Here is a 19,833-nt window from a genome sequence, read left to right as displayed (position 1 = left end):
CCCTTTCTTGGGACTGGTGGGGGGGAGGGAGTCCAGCAATCGGAACCTAATTGATCAAAATGTTAACATCTATCTTGAGGAAAAGTAATTAAATGTTGGAAAGCACGGGGTACAGGGGCACATATGAGTAGCAGTCGCTCCCATACCCCGGTGCCTGATGAAGCGCAAAAGTCCCTATGTCGTTTTGGAAAACATTATGATAGCTGGGGGCACTGTTACAAATTTTGCATTGGGCCCCAAAAGCTTCAAAGTACCCCTCACAAGTGCCATACAGCACGTGCCACCCCAATGTTATAGGCTGTTTGGTATTGTGTATAGCTTCCCTGGGAAGATTCAGTATATAAATACCTTGGCCATGGCACCCCCTGACACTCAAGACCCTGGGCACATGTGCCACTATAATTCCCCGGTACCTGACCTTACAATTCTTCACTTTCCTGCTCAAGACCATGGCTGGTGTAACCTGATGCAATGCAAAACCAGAGAGTTGCCATAGTCACATATTCTTGTGCTAAAGTTTAATCTCACCAGATTGTTTTACTTTCTGCTCCAGAGACGGGGATCTAATGGGCATTTTTCTGATAACTGGACTCTTGCTTTTTAGGGCTCTGGATTTTCCAGCAGAATATCTAAATGCTGATAGAAAAAAAGAAATGTACTGATTTTATACATAAAGTTATGTTTAATTATTTATTAATTAATCTGGCAACAGAGATCTTATGAGCTCAATTGCATATAAGATCAATGTGGATTTCTCTGGAACCATTCATCGGATAGTAGATGTCAAGGTATCGTTTGATTCAACTTTGACCTGCATGCCCATATAGATGGCTTAGATCCTACTCACAGATGCCCTTTAAGGGACTGTATCCTATTTTGATATTGATATCAAATTTGTGGGGTCTGACCATCAGTGCCCCCCACTGATCATCGGCTATGGTGGCAACCAGATGTGAACAGCGAACCGACCCGCAACAGTACAGCTCCATATGCCGTTTTGTGGCCTATCGGAGCTGTGCTGAATCGCTCCTTACACTGCATACATCCGATCACTGATCTGATATTGATGACCTTCAATTAAGTCATCGAGATCTAAGTGTCTAAGTAGTGGACAATCCCCTTAAGACAGAATGCACCAAGGCTAGGCAGGCCATACACATTATATAAACGCTGGCTGCACCTACTGATTTCAGCAGGACTGGCCCCCCGACATCAGATGTTGAAGGGAAGAAGGATCAGGCAGCGGAATATCAACATGCCCAGTCCTTTTGTTCCTGCAGCTTACTCCCCTTTCCATACTGAACACGTGCAAGCTTAGCGAACATGCAAGCATCATAGGTGACATATTATAGATCTTAAAACTGATTTGCATTACAGTCATACACATGAGGCCTTCGGACAGCCATTACTGATTTTAGACTACCGCGTGAGAAGTTATGGCTTTGGTCGTAATCCCACTCACCCGAGTCTCCTTCATCCTTGTAGGATTTCTTCTCTAAATTTTCCTTCTCTCTTTTTATAGCACCTTCTTCGCTATATAGAGGGACTGATTCCTCCTCTGAAACAAGAGACCATGACGGAACATGGTAAAAATGTCCTCGAAAGCAAAAAGAGAGGTCAAGTGGTTCCTTGGGTTAAGATACAATGCCCCACAGTCAGCGCGTCAAACATAATCACATTTGGGACAGAGGGTCCGGTGTAAAGCAAGATCGCGATGGTTAATTTGAGTAATGATGAGACCCCTTCCAGTGACATTATTGCGCTGTCTGCACTGGGCCGCAGACATGCTGCGCTGTCAATGGGATTACTACACAGAATGGTGGAGAAGACAAGCTGATGGCTCCCGGCTCCGAGATACATTGGAACGGTATCTGAATCCGAGGGATGAAGATACATTTCAAGTGGGGACTTTGTGGTGGAGTCTGGTGAAAGCAAACCGTTATGGGGGGGGGGTCATAAGAGGTAATCACTGAAATGCAAGCATCTACGTGTGCCAGCTGTAGGGTGAGGATGACCAGTGGAATTCTTATTTAGGTCCGGTTTAACACGAGTATGGACCATGATGTACAGATCGGCCACAGGTCTCCGGACCCCAACTCAACAGTCTCATAGGCATATATGACGCTGTTGAGTTTGGGTCTGAAGACCGGCGGCCGATCTAGACAACAGAATCCATAATCGCACCATGTTACACGGATGGGTGGAACCGGCATTTGGTGAAGTTTTCCGGAACTTTTTTTTTTTTTCTTACATGCGAAACATGTTGATAAAAAGTATCATCCACAAGAAAAAAAAAGATGTAAACAGTGAACATCGTATAGTGATTGCCCAGGTGGCAAACTATTTCGGACTGCGATCCTGAGAATTTTCAGCTTTGCCAAAGAATTAAAGCCAGGGAGGGGTTAAACGGAAAATATAAAGGGATTTCTTAAGAAATTAAATAAATAATGCCACAATTCTCATTTCTTTACTTAGCCAGTTCATCTAGCACCAGCGCGCTGTGACAAATGGACTTTTTGTCTAATGCACCTTGCAACTAAATAAAAGACGATGAAATATGATCCATTCTAAACGTTTCCACATCTCAACGAGGCTTCGGACCATAGATCTGCAAATCTTGACAATTAAAAAGGATGAAGTGGTTCCAAAAGAAAATTAAATTGCTGAACGGAAAGATCAGTCGATTTCGAGGACATATTTACCTTTGTAATACAGGGACGGTGGACCAAAGGTCACCTTGCAAACTTTCCTTTTCATCGTAGATTTGCGGAGGAGCTCTGGGTTCTCACGAGATTTCAAGGGATTCCTCTTTGAGAGATTTTGGCGCCTTTTCTGTTCCTGGATCCTTTCTTTCAGTTTTTCTAGTTTGCTTTTAGGCGATTTCCTCTTCAGATGTTCTAGCTTCTGCATGTAGAGGTCATCCTTCGGAGATGGGGCGATGGCCTCGGGAGATAAACATGGATCGATTTGGGGTCTTTCATATGTTTCAGGTGATAGATAGGTCACAGCTAGAAAGGGATTGATCAACTCATTCATTTGTTCTGGACGGTATGTTCGTAAACTCTCAAGCTCTTCTGAGAAACCTCTGAAAGCCATGACTTGATCATTATTGAAATTTTCCAGGCTGGACTTTGACAATATATTTTCAGGAGTAGAACCCATATGGTGTTGATGAAGACTAAGAACATATGGGTTATCTTCTTCCATAAATGTTGGTGGCCTTGGTCTACTCAATGAATCCAAAGGTATATCCATTTTGGATGAAACATTGGCTTGACTGTATAGAACAAGGAGGAGAAAATAAATAATAAGACATAAATATTTACCAAAATGTTTCTACAAATCAGAACATGATTAATGTTTAATACAGACCTTGGATGGATTGACGGGACCCATACCAACCCCTAGAATGGAGCTACAAAGTGCCTATCCGAATGTAGTAATGGCTGGGCATGTGCGTCACTGCTCCATTATTGTCTATGGGACACAGGGATCGCTTTCATTGCAATCTCCTAGACAATAACCGATACAGAAGTGGCATCCAAGAATCCATTCAAAGGAGGCGCTTTAGGGGTCTGTTATTGGGATAGGTAGGGGTAATACCCGTCAGACCCCCAGAAATCAAATAATTATCACCTACAGTATCTTGTTGATAGATGATAACTTACTAAGATGGGAATAACCCTTTTAAGAAACACTGCAATTTGATGGAATGATTATCAACACTGTAGGCCATACACCTGAGATAGTGGTCAGCCGAATGTCCATTTGGCCAACAGTTATTCCTTACTTCCCTCTCCATAAACATAAACCGTCAGCTCTACCTGATCTACACATATTCTCACTGTGAAGAGGGAATTAGGATGCTGACAAACACATCTGGCGGTGGCTTATCTTGACTTGAGAAAAAAAGGATTAGGCATGTTGAATACAAAATGCCCAATCCTTCTTTCCCAAATCATCTGCTGTCCTGGAGATTTTGGACAGAGCTGCAGGCCCCCCATACACATTTGATAAAAGTCATCCAAACCTACTAACTGCGGCAGGATCGGTCGACCATCTATTCCTTTTGTTTGGTGCGGAGAAAATCCATTGTCAGAGGAGTCTGACATCGAGTCTTCCATGGAGAGCCCAGGAGCAATCAGCCGGGAGTCAGGATACATAGTTGTCAGCCAAACGATCGTTCAGCTGTCGGCTATCTATTGTGTATGTGGGCCTTTATTTCCGATGTTACATCCAAGATTAGTAGGGTTCTGACATCCGGCACCCCAACCGACCAGCTGTTACAACCTTTGTACACTATGTAGTGCTGCCACTCATCTCCTGTTGAAGTACCCAAGACCATCCACTACACAATGTGGGGTGCTGTGGTGTTATAGTGTGGCGCCCCTGAGGGTTCAGTCGCCACAGAGGTACTGCACCTCACCCAGAGGTGTGGTGTCTCCTTCTCTCAGGTAAGGAGGGAGTGCTGCCCGGAACCCCAACACCTGCATCCAACACTACACTGCTCCAGGCCGGCTGGAAGGGCAAGATGCAATGTGTTTCCTGCTGAGCCCTGACCCTGGCTGGTGTGGGGGGGAACCCAAAGGTAGGGGGAACCAGTAGTGAGTGTGGGTGGAGGAAGTAGTTTAGGGGAGCACTATAGAGTGAGATATAAAAAGGGAAGCCATTTTAGGTTAGTAGATTAGTCAGTGGGTGAAGTCAGTTGGGGAGCAGTCTCTTTAGGAGCTCTGCTCCACAAGAAAGGCCCATTCCTAGAGGCCCAGGAAGGGAGCAGAGGAGTAGGCTCCGATCTAAAGAAGGGATCCCAGGGGGTATGGCGAGTGCGGGTCAGCACCCGTACGCCCCGAATCTGTCAGAAGACAGAGGGATCGTAGGCCGCAAGAAGGGGACTGGCCCCTGGACCAGTCGTGTAACTTCAAGTCTCGGCTGGAAAAACAGGAGGCTTCTGGCTTTCATAGACCAGTTGCCGTAGCCTTATTCTAATCCCCGTGAGGGTCAAGCAGGTCAGGGAACTCCAGAAAGATAGGAGGGACTTCAGAGCACCCGAGCGGGATTGAGAGTGGGGAAGCGCAGGGCAGGAGGGAGAAGACCCAGCGTGAAGACGGTCTAGTGAGGAACACAAGAAAGCAGGGTTAAGTCAGGCACTCCTAATCAGCCTGAGGAAGAGCTGAACCCCTACCTGGTGAACGCAGCGCGACGTGGGAGGCCGACAACTGTACAGTGCACCAGTGGAACTGTCATAAGAACTGTGAGTAAAGACTCGGATGACTGCACCGTACTGCCTCCGTCCATTATTTCAGCTGCGCCATCTTTCCCTCCCTGCACTACAACTCCCAGCACACTCTCGCTTGCTACACTGCCCTGAGGCCTGCTGCTCCACCTGTGGGGAGCCGTTCCATCATAAGCTGCCCTAACATCTGCCTCAGAGGACTGCTCCGCAGCGGCGGCTCCCTTTAGCCGCATTCCACAGGTGGCATCACGAACACTTTACAAATCCCCTATAAATAATTCCCCTTTTCGTTGACCGCCCTGGGCCACGGACCGGGCCAGTCACCGTGATATTCCCCACCGGCATCCAGAGGCTCGGCTGCCGAGTACCCCACGGCTCTGGGGGAGCGTCAATAGCTCTGAACACCCTGTACTTCTGATTGCAGAGAAGCTGGTAATGATTGGTAGGGATGTCCAGTGTCAGACCCACACTGGTCTGAAAATCTGATAATGGTGACATATCCTGGACAACCCCTTTAAGAAGGACTTGACTTTAAGATGGGCACAATGGATAATCTCAATGCACAGTATCATAACACTCTCACCTGTATAACGTAAAGGTCTCGTCAGGTCTCCCCTCGTAGGTCTGCACTCTCTTTTCAAGTGAGGAATCATTGATTTTCGAAGAGCAGGAATCTGGATCTGGACAATGAACATATCTGAGTTTGATCCTTGGGTCTCGCAGCCCCTCTCAGCCGCCTTACGGCTACGTTTCATCCTGTGCCCATATCTCAGGGCACGTCCCAGCTTGCCCGCTTACACAATGTGGCAGCAGATCTATTTCTGCATTATCTACTACACAATTCTTGGCCGATCGCCTCAGTAAATAACATTCTCTTGCGGCTGTGGTACCTGTATCACCCAATCAATATCTGCAGCCCCGAGGATCAGAGTTATAAAGTTATCAATTTAAGGCATAATTCCCTTTCCCCTTTTTTTGTGGACTTGTCATTAAAAGAGTAATATGGAAATCCCCTTTAAGATTTTGAGACCCGTCACTTACCAGAAAATGAACTTCTTTCAAGCTGTAACCTCCGCCGCACCTTGTGCGCCTGGTTACGGGGCCGATTCTGAATATCAACCTTATTTTCTATTCTCTGTAACTTAAAAAAAAAAAAAAAAAAAGCATGACGTAAAATAATTTTACAATTTTGGCAACATAAATTGAAACCTTTTAAGACCAGCCGAAAATAAATGTATTTTCTTCTTTTTTTGGAGGGGAAAAAAAAAAGGTAAAAAAACAAACAAAAAATAACATGTAAATTCACCATAGGATATTTTGCTTTTTCAATTTAAGACGATGTATAATATGCAAATATTATACATTTATTCACTGCGGCTAAGCTAAATTTTCACGTAGTTTTACGTTTTGATCAAAGTATATAAGCCGACTGCTACGTCCCCACGAACATCTGTACTGGGCCCATGCTCTATTAGATGGACCACCTACCACATGGTGACCACTGCCGCTGCGACACTGGCCTTTGCCTTGCAGCATGGCTTCTATTGAGATCTTAAGTCTTATGGTACAGTGTATGGTGGAGGCAGTGGCGTAAAGTGGGAGGAGCGGCACCAAATTCTATGGGGGCACAAAATTTCTCCAACCTTCCTTGAAGCAGTGCAGAAACACAGGATGTGCCCGCCTGGCAGCTGGTGAACTAGATGATTTTATCAGCCAGAAGTTTGCGCCACAGGTTCCTATGCAGAGCACAGCAGCCGATGACATACTAATCTCAACTGCTATACTGTTTGCTTTGACCTATCAGCGCATCTTCACTTATATCTAAGGCAAAGAGAGATTATGCCATTTATGATTATTTAAATGCAGGACCTAGAACCCACTAATAATTGATATACTTAGTGAATGGTGTATTGTTGACCTCTCCCCATTTATATATACTCATCTTCGCTACTATTTAAGACACCTCCTCGCCTCCACCTCTGAGCCCCAGATGAAGTAGGGTCGAAATGCGGGTATGGGTCTAAGGTGGAGGTCGATGTTGTGACACATTCTGTTTTTATTATTGGGCATGTCTGACTAAAATGTATCATTATCTCTTTACTACTAATTTAATTTTGTGTATTACATTGCACAAAATTTCTATAGCTCTATCCTTCAACACTGCATTGTAATGAAGGTTGTGGCTACACATATATGCATATACACACCTGCAATCATCATTCCTTGGTAGCATTCTGCCATCCGGTGGCTACTCTTTGTATTGTCTTCTTATCTTAATTATTTTATATCTCTCATCTACCTCTTCTTGTTTGCATTGCTTCTTAAATTTTAAATTATTAACTTTTAATTTTTATTGTGTAGTTGTCTTCCTCAATAAAACATTTATGTCTTATACACATTTGTCTGATTTCCGATTACTATGGAGTAACACATATATTTCCTCTCAACTGCTGCGCACGGCATAGGCAGAGAACTAGATAACAAAGCTCTCCGTATGATAAAGTGGGCTTTGCCATCTAGGTTGCAGCCTATGTAAAGCATAGCAGCCGATGACAAGCTCATCTCAACTCTAGTGCTCTGCATAGGCAGCCACCAATATGACAAACTCTGCACTGTGCTCTCCTACAACTCTCCGCATACAGTGAAATTGAACCCTTACTGCCAGCTTTTCTCACAGCTGATTGCTGGGGGTTTCTTGAGGAAGACAGAGTGTGATCAGCCTATTGTCAAAGGACCCTTCTAACAAGTAGGGATTGTCCAAAGCGGAGCGCTCCTTATATACCAATTTAGTAAATAAATGACTGAACATTCCATGACTTTTACTTACCACATGTTTGGCTTCTAAAAGACTGTCCCAAGCACGAGATACATCTAAAGTATAATAAAAAAAAATTGTCAATAAATACATTTTAAAATCACATCGCTTTGATGAAAAAAAGTTATTTTTCGTCCAGGAAATGATGGAAATTGCGACAGAGCCTCCTTGAGGAAGTGGAGTGCAGTTAATGGTGAGGAACTACAAAGACCACGTCTCACTCGGAAAAACCTAGCGCACATACAATACATGGACAGCCTACTTACTTCAATGGGAACAGTGTGTAATGCTCCAGTTAGCCTGTGGGGGAGCTGCAGGGAAAATAAATAGTTGAACTGGGTTCCCACACACTGATCACTGTAGGTCCTAAAAGTATTGAACTTTCTTTAGGGGACTCTAGTTGATTCTCCAAGGCAGACAACCTTTTGAAAGCACCACTGACACATGGCAATGGCGCTCTAACCCCTTCCCGTTATAGGACAAACTGATATGTCCCATATCGGGTGCATGGATATGGAGAGGGCTCAGGAGCTGAGCCCGCTTCATACACTGCATAGCCGGCTATGTTATACAGCCGCCACCAGTCCAATTTCTGACAGCAGCATTTAAATGGGTGCAAACTATATTGTGCCTGTTCGCACACCCATCAACTCTTCCACAACATGATGCTGGGGTATTGCAGTATATAGAACAAATGATTAAAATGATCACACAAAAAAAATCTAAAAGTGAATAAAAAAAAGGTTTTAACTATAAGAACAAAATATGATAGAAAAAGGTTTTCCCAATCCAAATATAAAAAAAATAAAATAAACCAAAAATAAATATTTTCTATAGCTGCGCCCATAAACGTACGATCTATGAAACACTAAAAGCAATTTCCTTTTTTGTTCTTGTTTCTCGCATAAAGAAAGAATTAAAAAAAAAGTTAAAAATGAAACTACAGATTTGGTGTTTCTCAGTCATCTCGTATTCCACAATATGGTATAAAAAGTGAACTAAACTTTGTATGTACCCGAAATTGTCACCATTAAAAACTACAAACACCCTATGCAAAAAACAAGTCCTTGCACAGATCCATCGGCAGAAAATAGAAAAGTTATGGCGACACAAAAGCAAAGTTTTTCATTTTTTTTTTACGAAGTTACAATTTTTTTTAAACATTATATATATACACACGACAGTGGTTAAATTTATAATTATATATTTATTTTTATATATTTATGTGTATGTAATTATACACATAAATAACTATATATAGACATACACTGTATTTTGCAGGATGAGATTTTTTTTGAACGACTCCATTCATTTTTACAATAAAGTATATTAAAACTGGAAGAAGAGCCACGGCCCCACTATTTGATCAGTATTTTTTCTCAGGAGTGGGAGCCAAAAACAGAATTTTGACTTGTTTCTATTATACCTTTTTCTGATTGTTCCTCGTCCGGTTTTGGCTCCCACTCCTGAGAAAAAATACCGACTGAATACTGACCAAATACTGATAATGGGGCCATGGTCTTCTTCCAGTTTTAATATACTATATTGTAAAAATGAATGGAGTCATTCAAAAAAAATCTCATCCTGCAAAATACAAGTGCTTATTCTGAAATTTCAAAGGAAGAAAACAATAAAAGAAAGTTATGGCTCTTGAAAGAAAGGGGAAGAAAACATGCAAAAATGAAAATTTGATCGGGGCAATATTGGGTCCACTTCATTTTTGCCGGTGGCCGTGTGTTGCACATGGCAGTGGCTGTCCTTCCTTTACACTCACCTTGCACATGTCTAGATGTCTCCAGGGCAGACCTGTCGCCGTCCTCCTTTGAAGACATGATCCTAGAGAATAGAGAAGTCGCTGACTTTTGTGCCGTTGGTCTAATCTCTCTCCGTTGTGCGTGTGTTTGTGCACGGATTGTCTCCACAGCTACAGACATTTGACAAGTCGCCAACTTTCTCACAAACTTTTACAGGAGTGCAAAGTGAAATCTTATCCCACTACTTAGCCGTGATACACCATCACACCTGGAGGCTCAAAAGCTATTCTTGCAATCTATTACTCCCTGTTATCAGCCATACAGCGCAATGTGACGGAAAGGCCAGAAAAATCTCTACTTTATTCTCCATGTTATATGCATTGGATCATCTAATATTTATTGGGACAATAATAGTGATATCCCCCCCAATACCTTAGTAGAGGGGGGTATGGTGCATGTTGGATTTTTATTTTTACTTTCCATCGAGTCAGAGTGCTTATCCCTACAGTGCAGGTCCTAGTGCCCCACCTTAGACCAGGTCCACATGTCATGGATTTTTCCACCTGAAAAATTTGCCACAAATCCATACTGAATCCGCAGCAAGATCTGCAATGCGTAGCCTAAAGATCAATCATGCAGAAATGAAAATACATAGCTGATTCCCCCTCCTCTAAATCAAAAAGCTAAAAAAAAAATACTGCATATTTGTCAGGCATTTTACCCCTTATTGCACATATCCAAAAAAAGCCCCTGATTATAAGGCGTCTTTAACTGTATTGTTCTTTTTAATATGGGCCAAAACAACTTTTTTGGCCCCTCTAGGGTAAAGACCCAGGTGTGAATACAACCCCTGCACCCACTAACCAATTGTGGATATTTAGGGCCAGATTCATTATTGCATTTGCACCTTTTTTTGCCGGGTTTTTGGCTGTTTTTTTCTTGGGGACATGTTGTCACATAGTGTATGTTACAGCTTCCATTGTGTGAATGCTGCAGGTATGTTGCCAACGTCACCCCTTTTGCTGCAGGTTTTCTCTGCAGGATACACATGAATTTTCATAAAATATCATCCATAGTGCTTAGAAACAGGCAGTTTTAATTGCAGCAGGACCTTGCTTATCCCACACACAAGCAGACTAAGGCTGTGTGCCCACGATGCGTTTTTGGTGGGGATTTGCAGTGTGGAAACGCACCAGAAAAGCATTGCATACCTTATCCCATGACTTCCTATGACATTCTTCAAGTTCTGTGCACATGGTCAGGAATTTTTCTGCGCGGATTTTAGTTGCAGAAAAAATCCGGACATGACCATTTCTTGTGCATTTCTGCATGCGGATTTTCCTATACAATGCATTGGAAAAACGCATGGCAAATCCACATGCAATAAAGCGTCAAAAACGCATGTAAAATCCGCATGAGTTTTCCGGCAAAGGAGATGCAGAAAAGCTCAGAAAAATGTCTGCTTCATTTCTGCATCGTGGGCACTAAGCCTTAGTCTCTTAGAGAGGAGTTCAAATTGGTAGGTTCCTGGTATTTTGAGAAACGCCTTATCGCGGCTACCAGGTACACATGAATTGGCCATTTCATGTTCGCATACTTAGGGTTACAGTGTGCTGCTTTGTTTGTTAGTTGTATATGGAGGTAGCTGCTCCTAGTAAGCACCTGTTCACACCTATTTCTTGTTTTGGAAGTGCAGGTCAGTTTTTTCTGTTTCTATGTATAAGCTTTGACTGAGCCCTCCGCCTCTAGGCCACAGGTGGTTTTATTTGCAGCAGGAAATTGCTTTTCCCACACACAAACAGCTTATGTCTCTTAGAGAGGAGTTCACACAGGCAGGTTCCTGGTATTTTGAGAGACGCCTTATCGCGGCTACCAGCTACACATGAATTGGCCAATTTATGCGCTAAGACTAATCATTTATTTCTATTTTCTAGACCAGTAATGCTATTCAAATTTCATATATTTCATGTTCGCATGCTTAGCGTTACAGTGAGCTGCTTTGTTTGTTAGTCATCCATAATGCTGACACTGCAAAGAAAAAAAAGGAAGGGCATATGCCAACACAAGCAAGGCCTGTCACAGTGCCCCCGCATACAGTTCCAGCCAGCCTAACAGAGTGCCGAGTGTACCCATCATGCAGTGCTATTCATAGCCTCCCATACTGGTTTTCTTAGTCTTCCTAATTACCTCTGCTCTCATCCAATCCTGGGGGTCCACAAATGTTTTAATCCAGATTACTTTGGAGGGGAGGGTCAATTCAACAGATGTGCTACACCCATTCATCCCCATAAGGCTACAATAGAGGTCACACACCTGAATTCACTCGGTGCCGCTGATACATTGCAGCCATATAGAAGAGCAAAGGATCGCATTGTGACCGTGATATATATTTTTTTACAGTTTTTTTTTTCCCTACTGCTTTTTTTTTTTGACGTTTGAAATAAAACTACTTTGTTTTGGAAACTTCCTTGTCATGCCCCACGACTTGGGAATCATCCAGTATTGTATTGTCATTGTATTGTTGTTTATTCTGCTATGCAATCAGGTTTGGCCCTTTTTGAAGTTTGTCCTGCTTCTCTCCCTGTAGTCCAGCTCTTTACTGCGCTTCTGTTGTGGAAACAATAAAAACCTATGTGCATTTTTTTATATCTATATTTTCCTCATCTAATTCAAGTGTATAGTATAGGCAAAACCCGTACATAAAACATGCAACGCAAGAAAAGCTGACGTGATGCGAATTTCAACATTGCACCGCGGATCAGTTTATGCTGTGTATAAAAAAAAAAGCGCAGTGGGTATTAGATTTATGTAAATGTCATCTATTTTTTGGAACTGCATGGCCTTGTTCACATGTTGCATTTTTTTTTTTTTTTTTTTTTTTTTTTACACACTGGAAAAAAAACAGCATTTTACAGTAACGGCAAAATAAATGAGACTTCTAGAATGTATTTCCTTACAGTTTATTACATTTAAAAAAAAAATAATGAAAAAAATTGCAGATAATTTATGTTTTATGGCCATTATCTGGGTTTTTCATGCAGAAAAAAAAAACGCATCAAAGATGCTATGTGTGACTGTACCCTAACGCCCCGCGGGAAAGGATGGGAGGGGGGGGGGGTGCACTAAAATATAAAACTCACCTAGTACTAATGGTGGGAACTTGCCCTGAGGGTCCGTTCAGATGCTGCAAAACTATATAAATATATATAGTTTTTAATCCTTTGTCCTAAAATTGGTTGTGTTAGGGCTCGCCCATCACTCCATTACTTCTGGGTGAAGTTTTCAGGTTGAGGCAAAATATGAGCTTGGAAAAGACAAGAAAATATCAGAAATGTCACAAAGGTCCAAACAGAAGCCGGAGCCTGGAATTATATTAATGATAATAATAATATTATGTACAATATTATTCTAACATATTCATAGAAATAATGTCAATGTATTCTATATTATTGTGGTTAGTGTAGCACATTTATTCCACAATTACTTGTATCATTATTATTGCTGGGACAGACACATTAGCGCTATTATTTCTCTCCTCGCAGCCTCCTAGTGTATTGCGGCCAGCAGTCACACCCGCACACAAGGTTTCCCATTGTCCCTATCCTCTTGCTGTAGGTAGAGCTGTGAGGCGGTGTATACACCGTGTATGTACATGTGCTGTGCGGACAGGACTCACCGGCACCGGAGCCGCGGGACGTCACCGCCACAATAGACCGCGGCCACTGGGGGCGGGCCTACCAGGTGAGGGCGGGGCCGGCAGGTGCTGAGGGCGGGGCCGGCAGGTGCTGAGGGCGGGGCTAGTTCTCAGGCGGAAGTTTAGGCGGGAAGCTGCGCAGTTGTGCGGACGTAAAGCGTCGTCCTCCGTTATCTGTCAGGTGAGACATGTGATACGCCTCACTTACCTGTGTGTCAGTCAGTGATCTGTGGTAAATACGAATACTCCCACCATTCTGTCAGTAACTGTAACTGGTGAAACCACTAATACTCTACTCTCAGCATGCTGTCTGTAATCTGTAATACAACTACTACTCCCAGCATGCTATCTGTAATCTGTGGTAAAACTACTACTCTCAGCATGCTATCTGTAATCTGTGGTAAAACTACTACTCTCAGCATGCTGTCAGTGATCTGTGGTAAAACTACTACTCTCAGCATGCTGTCAGTGATCTGTGGTAAAACTACTACTCTCAGCATGCTGTCAGTGATCTGTGGTAAAACTACTACTCTCAGCATGCTGTCAGTGATCTGTGGTAAAACTACTACTCTCAGCATGCTGTCAGTGATCTGTGGTAAAACTGCTACTCTCAGCATGCTGTCAGTGATCTGTGGTAAAACTGCTACTCTCAGCATGCTGTCAGTGATCTGTGGTAAAACTACTACTCTCAGCATGCTGTCAGTGATCTGTGGTAAAACTGCTACTCTCAGCATGCTGTCAGTGATCTGTGGTAAAACTACTACTCTCAGCATGCTGTCAGTGATCTGTGGTAAAACTACTACTCTCAGCATGCTGTCAGTGATCTGTGGTAAAACTACTACTCTCAGCATGCTGTCAGTGATCTGTGGTAAAACTACTACTCCCAGCATGCTATCTGTAATCTGTGGTAAAACTACTACTCTCAGCATGCTATCTGTAATCTGTGGTAAAACTACTACTCTCAGCATGCTGTCAGTGATCTGTGGTAAAACTACTACTCTCAGCATGCTGTCAGTGATCTGTGGTAAAACTACTACTCTCAGCATGCTGTCAGTGATCTGTGGTAAAACTACTACTCTCAGCATGCTGTCAGTGATCTGTGGTAAAACTGCTACTCTCAGCATGCTGTCAGTGATCTGTGGTAAAACTACTACTCTCAGCATGCTGTCAGTGATCTGTGGTAAAACTACTACTCCCAGCATGCTGTCAGTGATCTGTGGTAAAACTACTACTCCCAGCATGCTGTCAGTGATCTGTGGTAAAACTACTACTCCCAGCATGCTGTCAGTGATCTGTGGTAAAACTACTACTCCCAGCATGCTGTCAGTGATCTGTGGTAAAACTACTACTCCCAGCATGCTGTCAGTGATCTGTGGTAAAACTACTACTCCCAGCATGCTGTCAGTGATCTGTGGTAAAACTGCTACTCTCAGCATGCTGTCAGTGATCTGTGGTAAAACTACTACTCTCAGCATGCTGTCAGTAATCTGTTGTAAATCTGTGTGGAAACTACTACTTCCAGCACGTGGCGATGAAAGCTGTTGTGAATGCTGGGGGTTGTAGTCTCGCCTCCGCTTTTCAGTAGAGAACAATGGCAGGTTGTCCTCTATTAGGCCATTGTTCACACAGTTTTTTGAGGAGGACAAATCCAACGAGTTTTTCAAGTGGAAAATGTCTTCTAAGCACTTTTTGTTATTTTTCATGTGTTTTTTTTGAGAGGGGGGGAGGGTGGAGTGGCTCACATAAACTAAAAATGCCTGTGTGCACAGAGCCTGAGAAACAAGACCATTTCCTTCTCTCCTCACACCTGCTGCAAATCTAATGTCATATTTGCTCTCCTAGGACAGCAGGTGGCGCCCTCCCCTCACTGCTGATGGAGGATGTCTGCAGCAGATGCCGTGCCATGTGGAAGGGACATGTGATCATATAATGTAGCCATGTTTGCTGATTATTACCATTAATGCTGCAACATTTGGCTGTGATACCGCACTGTGGGTATTGGGCAGTATTCACACATCCTTGTTTCAAAGGACCAATTGTTCACGTGCAAAAAAAAAATAAAAAAAAATTGGCAGCATTAACTAGTCTGCTCCGTATTTCGTATGAGATTCGTCCATTCAAGTCTATGGGTGCGCAAAAAAATCGGATCCAGAGCCACCGTATAGCATCCAATTTTTATGGATCCATTGCGACCCTTGCGGCAGGTTGATTTACATGATTGTACCCTTATCCAACAAAAGCAGCACTGCACATTTTTTTACTAATACAGCAGAAAGTTTGTCATGTCCAGTTTAAGGGCTCATTCACACATCAGTTTTTCACATAGGAGCGCTATCAGTTTTTTTTTCACAGCACCCATACCTGTGACAGTCTGTGGGGCTGTACACGTCAATGATTTTTACAAATGCTAAATCATGGACACATGTCCAATATTGATCCTAGTGTTGGTACAAAATGGCAATGAAAATCTATGGGTCTGTGAAAAAAATGGACATCACTCGGATGTCATCCATATACTGTTTTTTTATCATGAGTGAAAAATACTGGTGAAACGCTGACCAAACTCTGATAAAACTCGATCTGTTTTTGTTGAGAGTCAAACTGATGTCTGAATGAGGCCCAAGTAGTTGTAGACAGCACTCAGATGCATCCCTGTCCCTGCTTTGCTCTCCATTCACATCACTGATGACAATCAGACCAAACTAGGACATGACTTTGGTTTTTTGCACAGACTGGTCGTGGCTATTAAGACCCGATTTGCTTGAGTTGGGAGAGCCACGGATCATCCGTACTTGGACCAATTTGCACAAACATCTGCATGAGCCCTTAGGCATTCTTTACAGATGATATAATTCATGGGCAGCTTCAGCTTTGGTAGTTTGCCTGTTGTGGTATCAACAATGAACAGAATAGAAGAAGCAGTTTCCACTCCTGGGAAATAAACAGATCATTAGACTGAAATATGGTGCAAATACCATGTGCATAATATGGGCTCCAGCCATCTGAACAGATTACAGCAGACGAAAAAAAAAAAGACTGCTCTCCTTCAGTGCCAAATCCTGACTCATAATTTAGGTCTGAAGATTTGTAATGTATAAGACTTTAGATACATCCACTTGTGACACAAAAATATATATGTTGTGGATTTCATGTATCATGCAGATTTTGCTGTGGATTCGTTTTGGATTTCGCTCTAGACATTGAAGAGTGAAATCTATTTTGCAGGTTTTAAAGAGAACCTGTCATCTGTTTCATGCTGTCAATATCACAGGCATCATAAATCAGATATTGGCTGTATGATTGCAGACAGTTATATATTTTTCTAAATGGCTCCATCCAGCTGGGGACCATAGCCAGAGACAAGACTAGTCCAGCTCCGCCACCAGCTGCTGCAGGTGATTGACAGGTCTCTCCCTCATGTGCATTTAGGGACCTGTCAATCACCTGGAAGCGCTGAGAAGAGCTAGCCAGGGATCATAGCCGGAGACAAGAATAGTCAGCGGGAGTGTTTCCGAGAAATATATACCTGGCTGCAATCGTGCAGTTTGAGCAGCATGAATCAGATTCCTTTTTAAATCCGCACCACAGATCAATTTCTATCCTGAATTTTGCACGAGATTTTGTAAACTTCTCGTCCACTTTGCTGCTATTATAATACACTGTCTGTTTTTCCATCTGAAAATGTGGCTGGAAAATCATCAGCATGTCTGCGAAGTGTGAACATGCCCCATTAGTAGGAAATTCCTCATTATTGGCCTGTTTTGTTTACTTCAGTCTTGATCCATAGATCACCGCTGTCCGCACCATGATAAGCTTCCACTATAGTTATGGACATTTTCAAAGAATGTTACTAGGTGCCAGAGTAAAAATGTAAAAAGTTGCTATATTTTTATGAAACTTTGGTTTGTGCACACATTTTTAAGCTAAAGCCTTTGATGAATTTCCCACTTTATGTTTAATATTTTCTCTTTAGATTTTGTGCATAAGAAATAACCCAGATCCTTGGAGGGAGAATTAGACAACTTTATTTGCTTCTGCGTGGAGTTGTGTAATGCAGCTCCCTAACAGCAGCTATTACAGATCAGTTGTCATGTAGCCTTGGCAGCAATGCTGACCTATACAAGGCTCTGTTTTGCCAGGTATGTCTTGCCCATGGACTGCATCTAGTTTTTTTTAAATATCCTTCTGCAATTGAATACTAAATATTGTTCCTATGCTTTTACATAGCTATTAAGTGATCAAACCACAGTCCTTGATCCTAGTGAACCAGAACATCTCTGCAAAGAAAATGTGCTCTAATAAGGTAAGAGTAACCTATTATCTGAAAATAATTTTGACAGCATTTCCAGTAACAGTCTACTAAAGCTGGCCATACACATGAGATGTTTGTCGGCCAAACATTTGTTCGGCAGACTGCTCTCCCTCCTGACTCGTCTATACACGTGAGCTCTTGGCTCAGCCACGTGTACATGTTTTCAACAGGTAGAGAGGAATAACCCACTGCCTTAGGCTATGTTCACACATTGTGTTTTTGCTGCTTTTTTTTTTGCAGGCAATCCTGCTGTCTTGGCAGTAAAGAAGCTGCTGACCAAAAGCAGGTTTTGCTGCGTTTTTCAGGATCGCAAAGTATAGCTTTGCTTCCACCACAGAAGCATGAGCAATGCAAGACATATGTGAAACCATTAAAACCAGTTTTGGAATAAAGGGCATTTTGATCAAATTATTTAGTGGAAAAAGATTTTTATGTCTGAAAAAATAGTGACTATTCTGAACAAAAAAGTTCATATAAGTTAAAGAAAAAAACACACAATTACAAATATAACAGCGGGGGGAGTAAAATTAGTCAGGAATAGTTTACCTAAGACATCAGCAGAGCATTGAGTTTGTAGGACACTGTTTACCTTCACACTTTGGTGAGCCCTTGAGTTTGTCAGGTATTGTTCAATTTCACACCTTGGCTGGCCAATGTTTACTTTAACACATCAGTAATTTAATTAAGGTATATTAATCCTAACTGCCATCTCAGGTCCTGAGGACACCAAGACATTATGGTTTGAACTTGGGAAAATCACAAAAATAAATGGGTTTCACATACTGCTATACTTGCTTTTTTTCACTAAAAATGCAGCAAAACCTGATACCTGCGTGTTTTCTGCACATTTACTCTTACTCATTGCTTTCTATGGGTGAAAAAATGTTGCAAAAACGCTGAAAGAAGTGACATGCTGCAGTTTGCAAAAACGCAGCAGTTTTCCAATTGTCAGGAAATAAAACAGCGTGTGTATGAGATTTTTGAAATCTCATAACTCTTGCTGGTACTGTAAAGTGCAGCTTTTAATATGCATAAAAAAGCAGCTAATTCGCAACATGTGAACATAGCCTTGCACCTCTGTCAGCCGTTTACATCCCCTGAAAAAAAAAAAAAAGGATCGCCTTTGCTATTCCAACTTCCCGATTCTTGTTTTCCCTTACATCATCTCTCAGGAGACTGTTGGGAGGACCCCCATGGCACATCAATGGTCGACTTGTCTCTCTGAAATTGATGGATTCCTCCAACTTTCATTCATTCTATACAGGGGTGTTAAGATGATGGCAAATTCTTAATTTTCATTTTAGGATATGTTTACACAAAACAAATACACAGCAAATTTTGGAGTGGGCATCAGAGGGGAGAGAATCTGCAACATATTACAGTTGTTCCTCATCTAGGGGTCCAAAAAAAAGTGTATATTGACGTGTGATGCTGATTTTTAAATCTGTATGACATCAGTCAACATCTTTAAAAAAAAAAGCAGAAAAAAACTTTTTGCAAAGTCTAAATATTATATACTATATAATATTTATATATTGGTGGTTTATATATTTAGAAAAAAACACTATACTTTCCTTTAGGCCATGGCCCCACTATCAGTATTTACTCAGTATTTTTTCTCAGGAGTGGGAGCTAAAACCAGGAGTAGGTGATAAATGCAGAATTGGTGACTTGTTTCTATTATACCTTTTCGCTGATTGTTCCTCAGCTGGTTTTGGCTCCCACTCTTGAGAAAAAAATACTGACCGAATACGGATAGTGGGGCTGTGGCCTCAATGTAGTGTTCAGATTATATCCTTAGACACTGGCAATGTTGCGGCCCAAAAGTGTATACTAAGCAAGCTGATCATATAGAGCGTTGGATTTAGGATTTTAATGGCTTAAATTTTCAACTTTTGTAACAGGGTCAGGGATTATAAACCTGACCTTGTATTCAAGGTACCATCACTGATATTGATGCCGCTCCATCTGTAGTAATCTCTGTTACTCTCCGTCTCATTTTATTAAAGAAATTACTGTCTTTTT

General features: G+C 42.2%; 2 protein-coding genes across 14 annotated transcripts in view; one reads left to right on the top strand and one right to left on the bottom strand.

The window, feature by feature from the left end:
- CCDC187 (coiled-coil domain containing 187) overlaps positions 1 to 13,551 on the bottom strand; it is an 82,276-nt gene extending 68,725 nt beyond the window's left edge. For 6 of the 9 annotated variants that reach the window (XM_073640137.1, XM_073640140.1, XM_073640139.1 and 3 more), the window contains exons 1-9: positions 13,479 to 13,551; positions 12,943 to 13,106; positions 9,823 to 9,884; positions 8,061 to 8,104; positions 6,275 to 6,374; positions 5,817 to 5,913; positions 2,703 to 3,277; positions 1,463 to 1,558; positions 529 to 636 (exon numbers count right to left, since the gene is read on the bottom strand). In XM_073640137.1, coding sequence (XP_073496238.1) covers positions 529 to 636; positions 1,463 to 1,558; positions 2,703 to 3,277; positions 5,817 to 5,913; positions 6,275 to 6,374; positions 8,061 to 8,104; positions 9,823 to 9,880 — 1,078 coding nt within the window. In that variant the 5' untranslated portion in view covers positions 9,881 to 9,884; positions 12,943 to 13,106; positions 13,479 to 13,551. The remainder of the gene's footprint in view (positions 1 to 528; positions 637 to 1,462; positions 1,559 to 2,702; positions 3,278 to 5,816; positions 5,914 to 6,274; positions 6,375 to 8,060; positions 8,105 to 9,822; positions 9,885 to 12,942; positions 13,107 to 13,478) is intronic. The other 3 variants (XM_073640142.1, XM_073640146.1, XM_073640144.1) reach the window with 2 other exon arrangements.
- Positions 13,552 to 13,582: 31 nt separating this feature from the next.
- Positions 13,583 to 19,833, top strand: part of GPSM1 (G protein signaling modulator 1) — a 242,000-nt gene continuing 235,749 nt past the window's right edge. For 3 of the 5 annotated variants that reach the window (XM_073640123.1, XM_073640119.1, XM_073640120.1), the window contains exons 1-3: positions 13,583 to 13,677; positions 17,470 to 17,635; positions 17,724 to 17,799. The gene's annotated coding sequence lies outside the window, so the exon portion shown is untranslated. Of the gene's footprint in view, positions 13,678 to 15,338; positions 15,488 to 17,469; positions 17,636 to 17,723; positions 17,800 to 19,833 lie in introns of all 5 variants that reach the window. The other 2 variants (XM_073640121.1, XM_073640122.1) reach the window with 2 other exon arrangements.

Source organism: Phyllobates terribilis, unplaced genomic scaffold, assembly GCF_046119375.1.
Source record: "Phyllobates terribilis strain yellow unplaced genomic scaffold, ASM4611937v1 Scaffold_7__3_contigs__length_470593459, whole genome shotgun sequence".
Classification (NCBI taxonomy): Eukaryota; Metazoa; Chordata; class Amphibia; order Anura; family Dendrobatidae; genus Phyllobates; species Phyllobates terribilis.
This window is presented reverse-complemented; position numbering and strand designations above follow the sequence as displayed.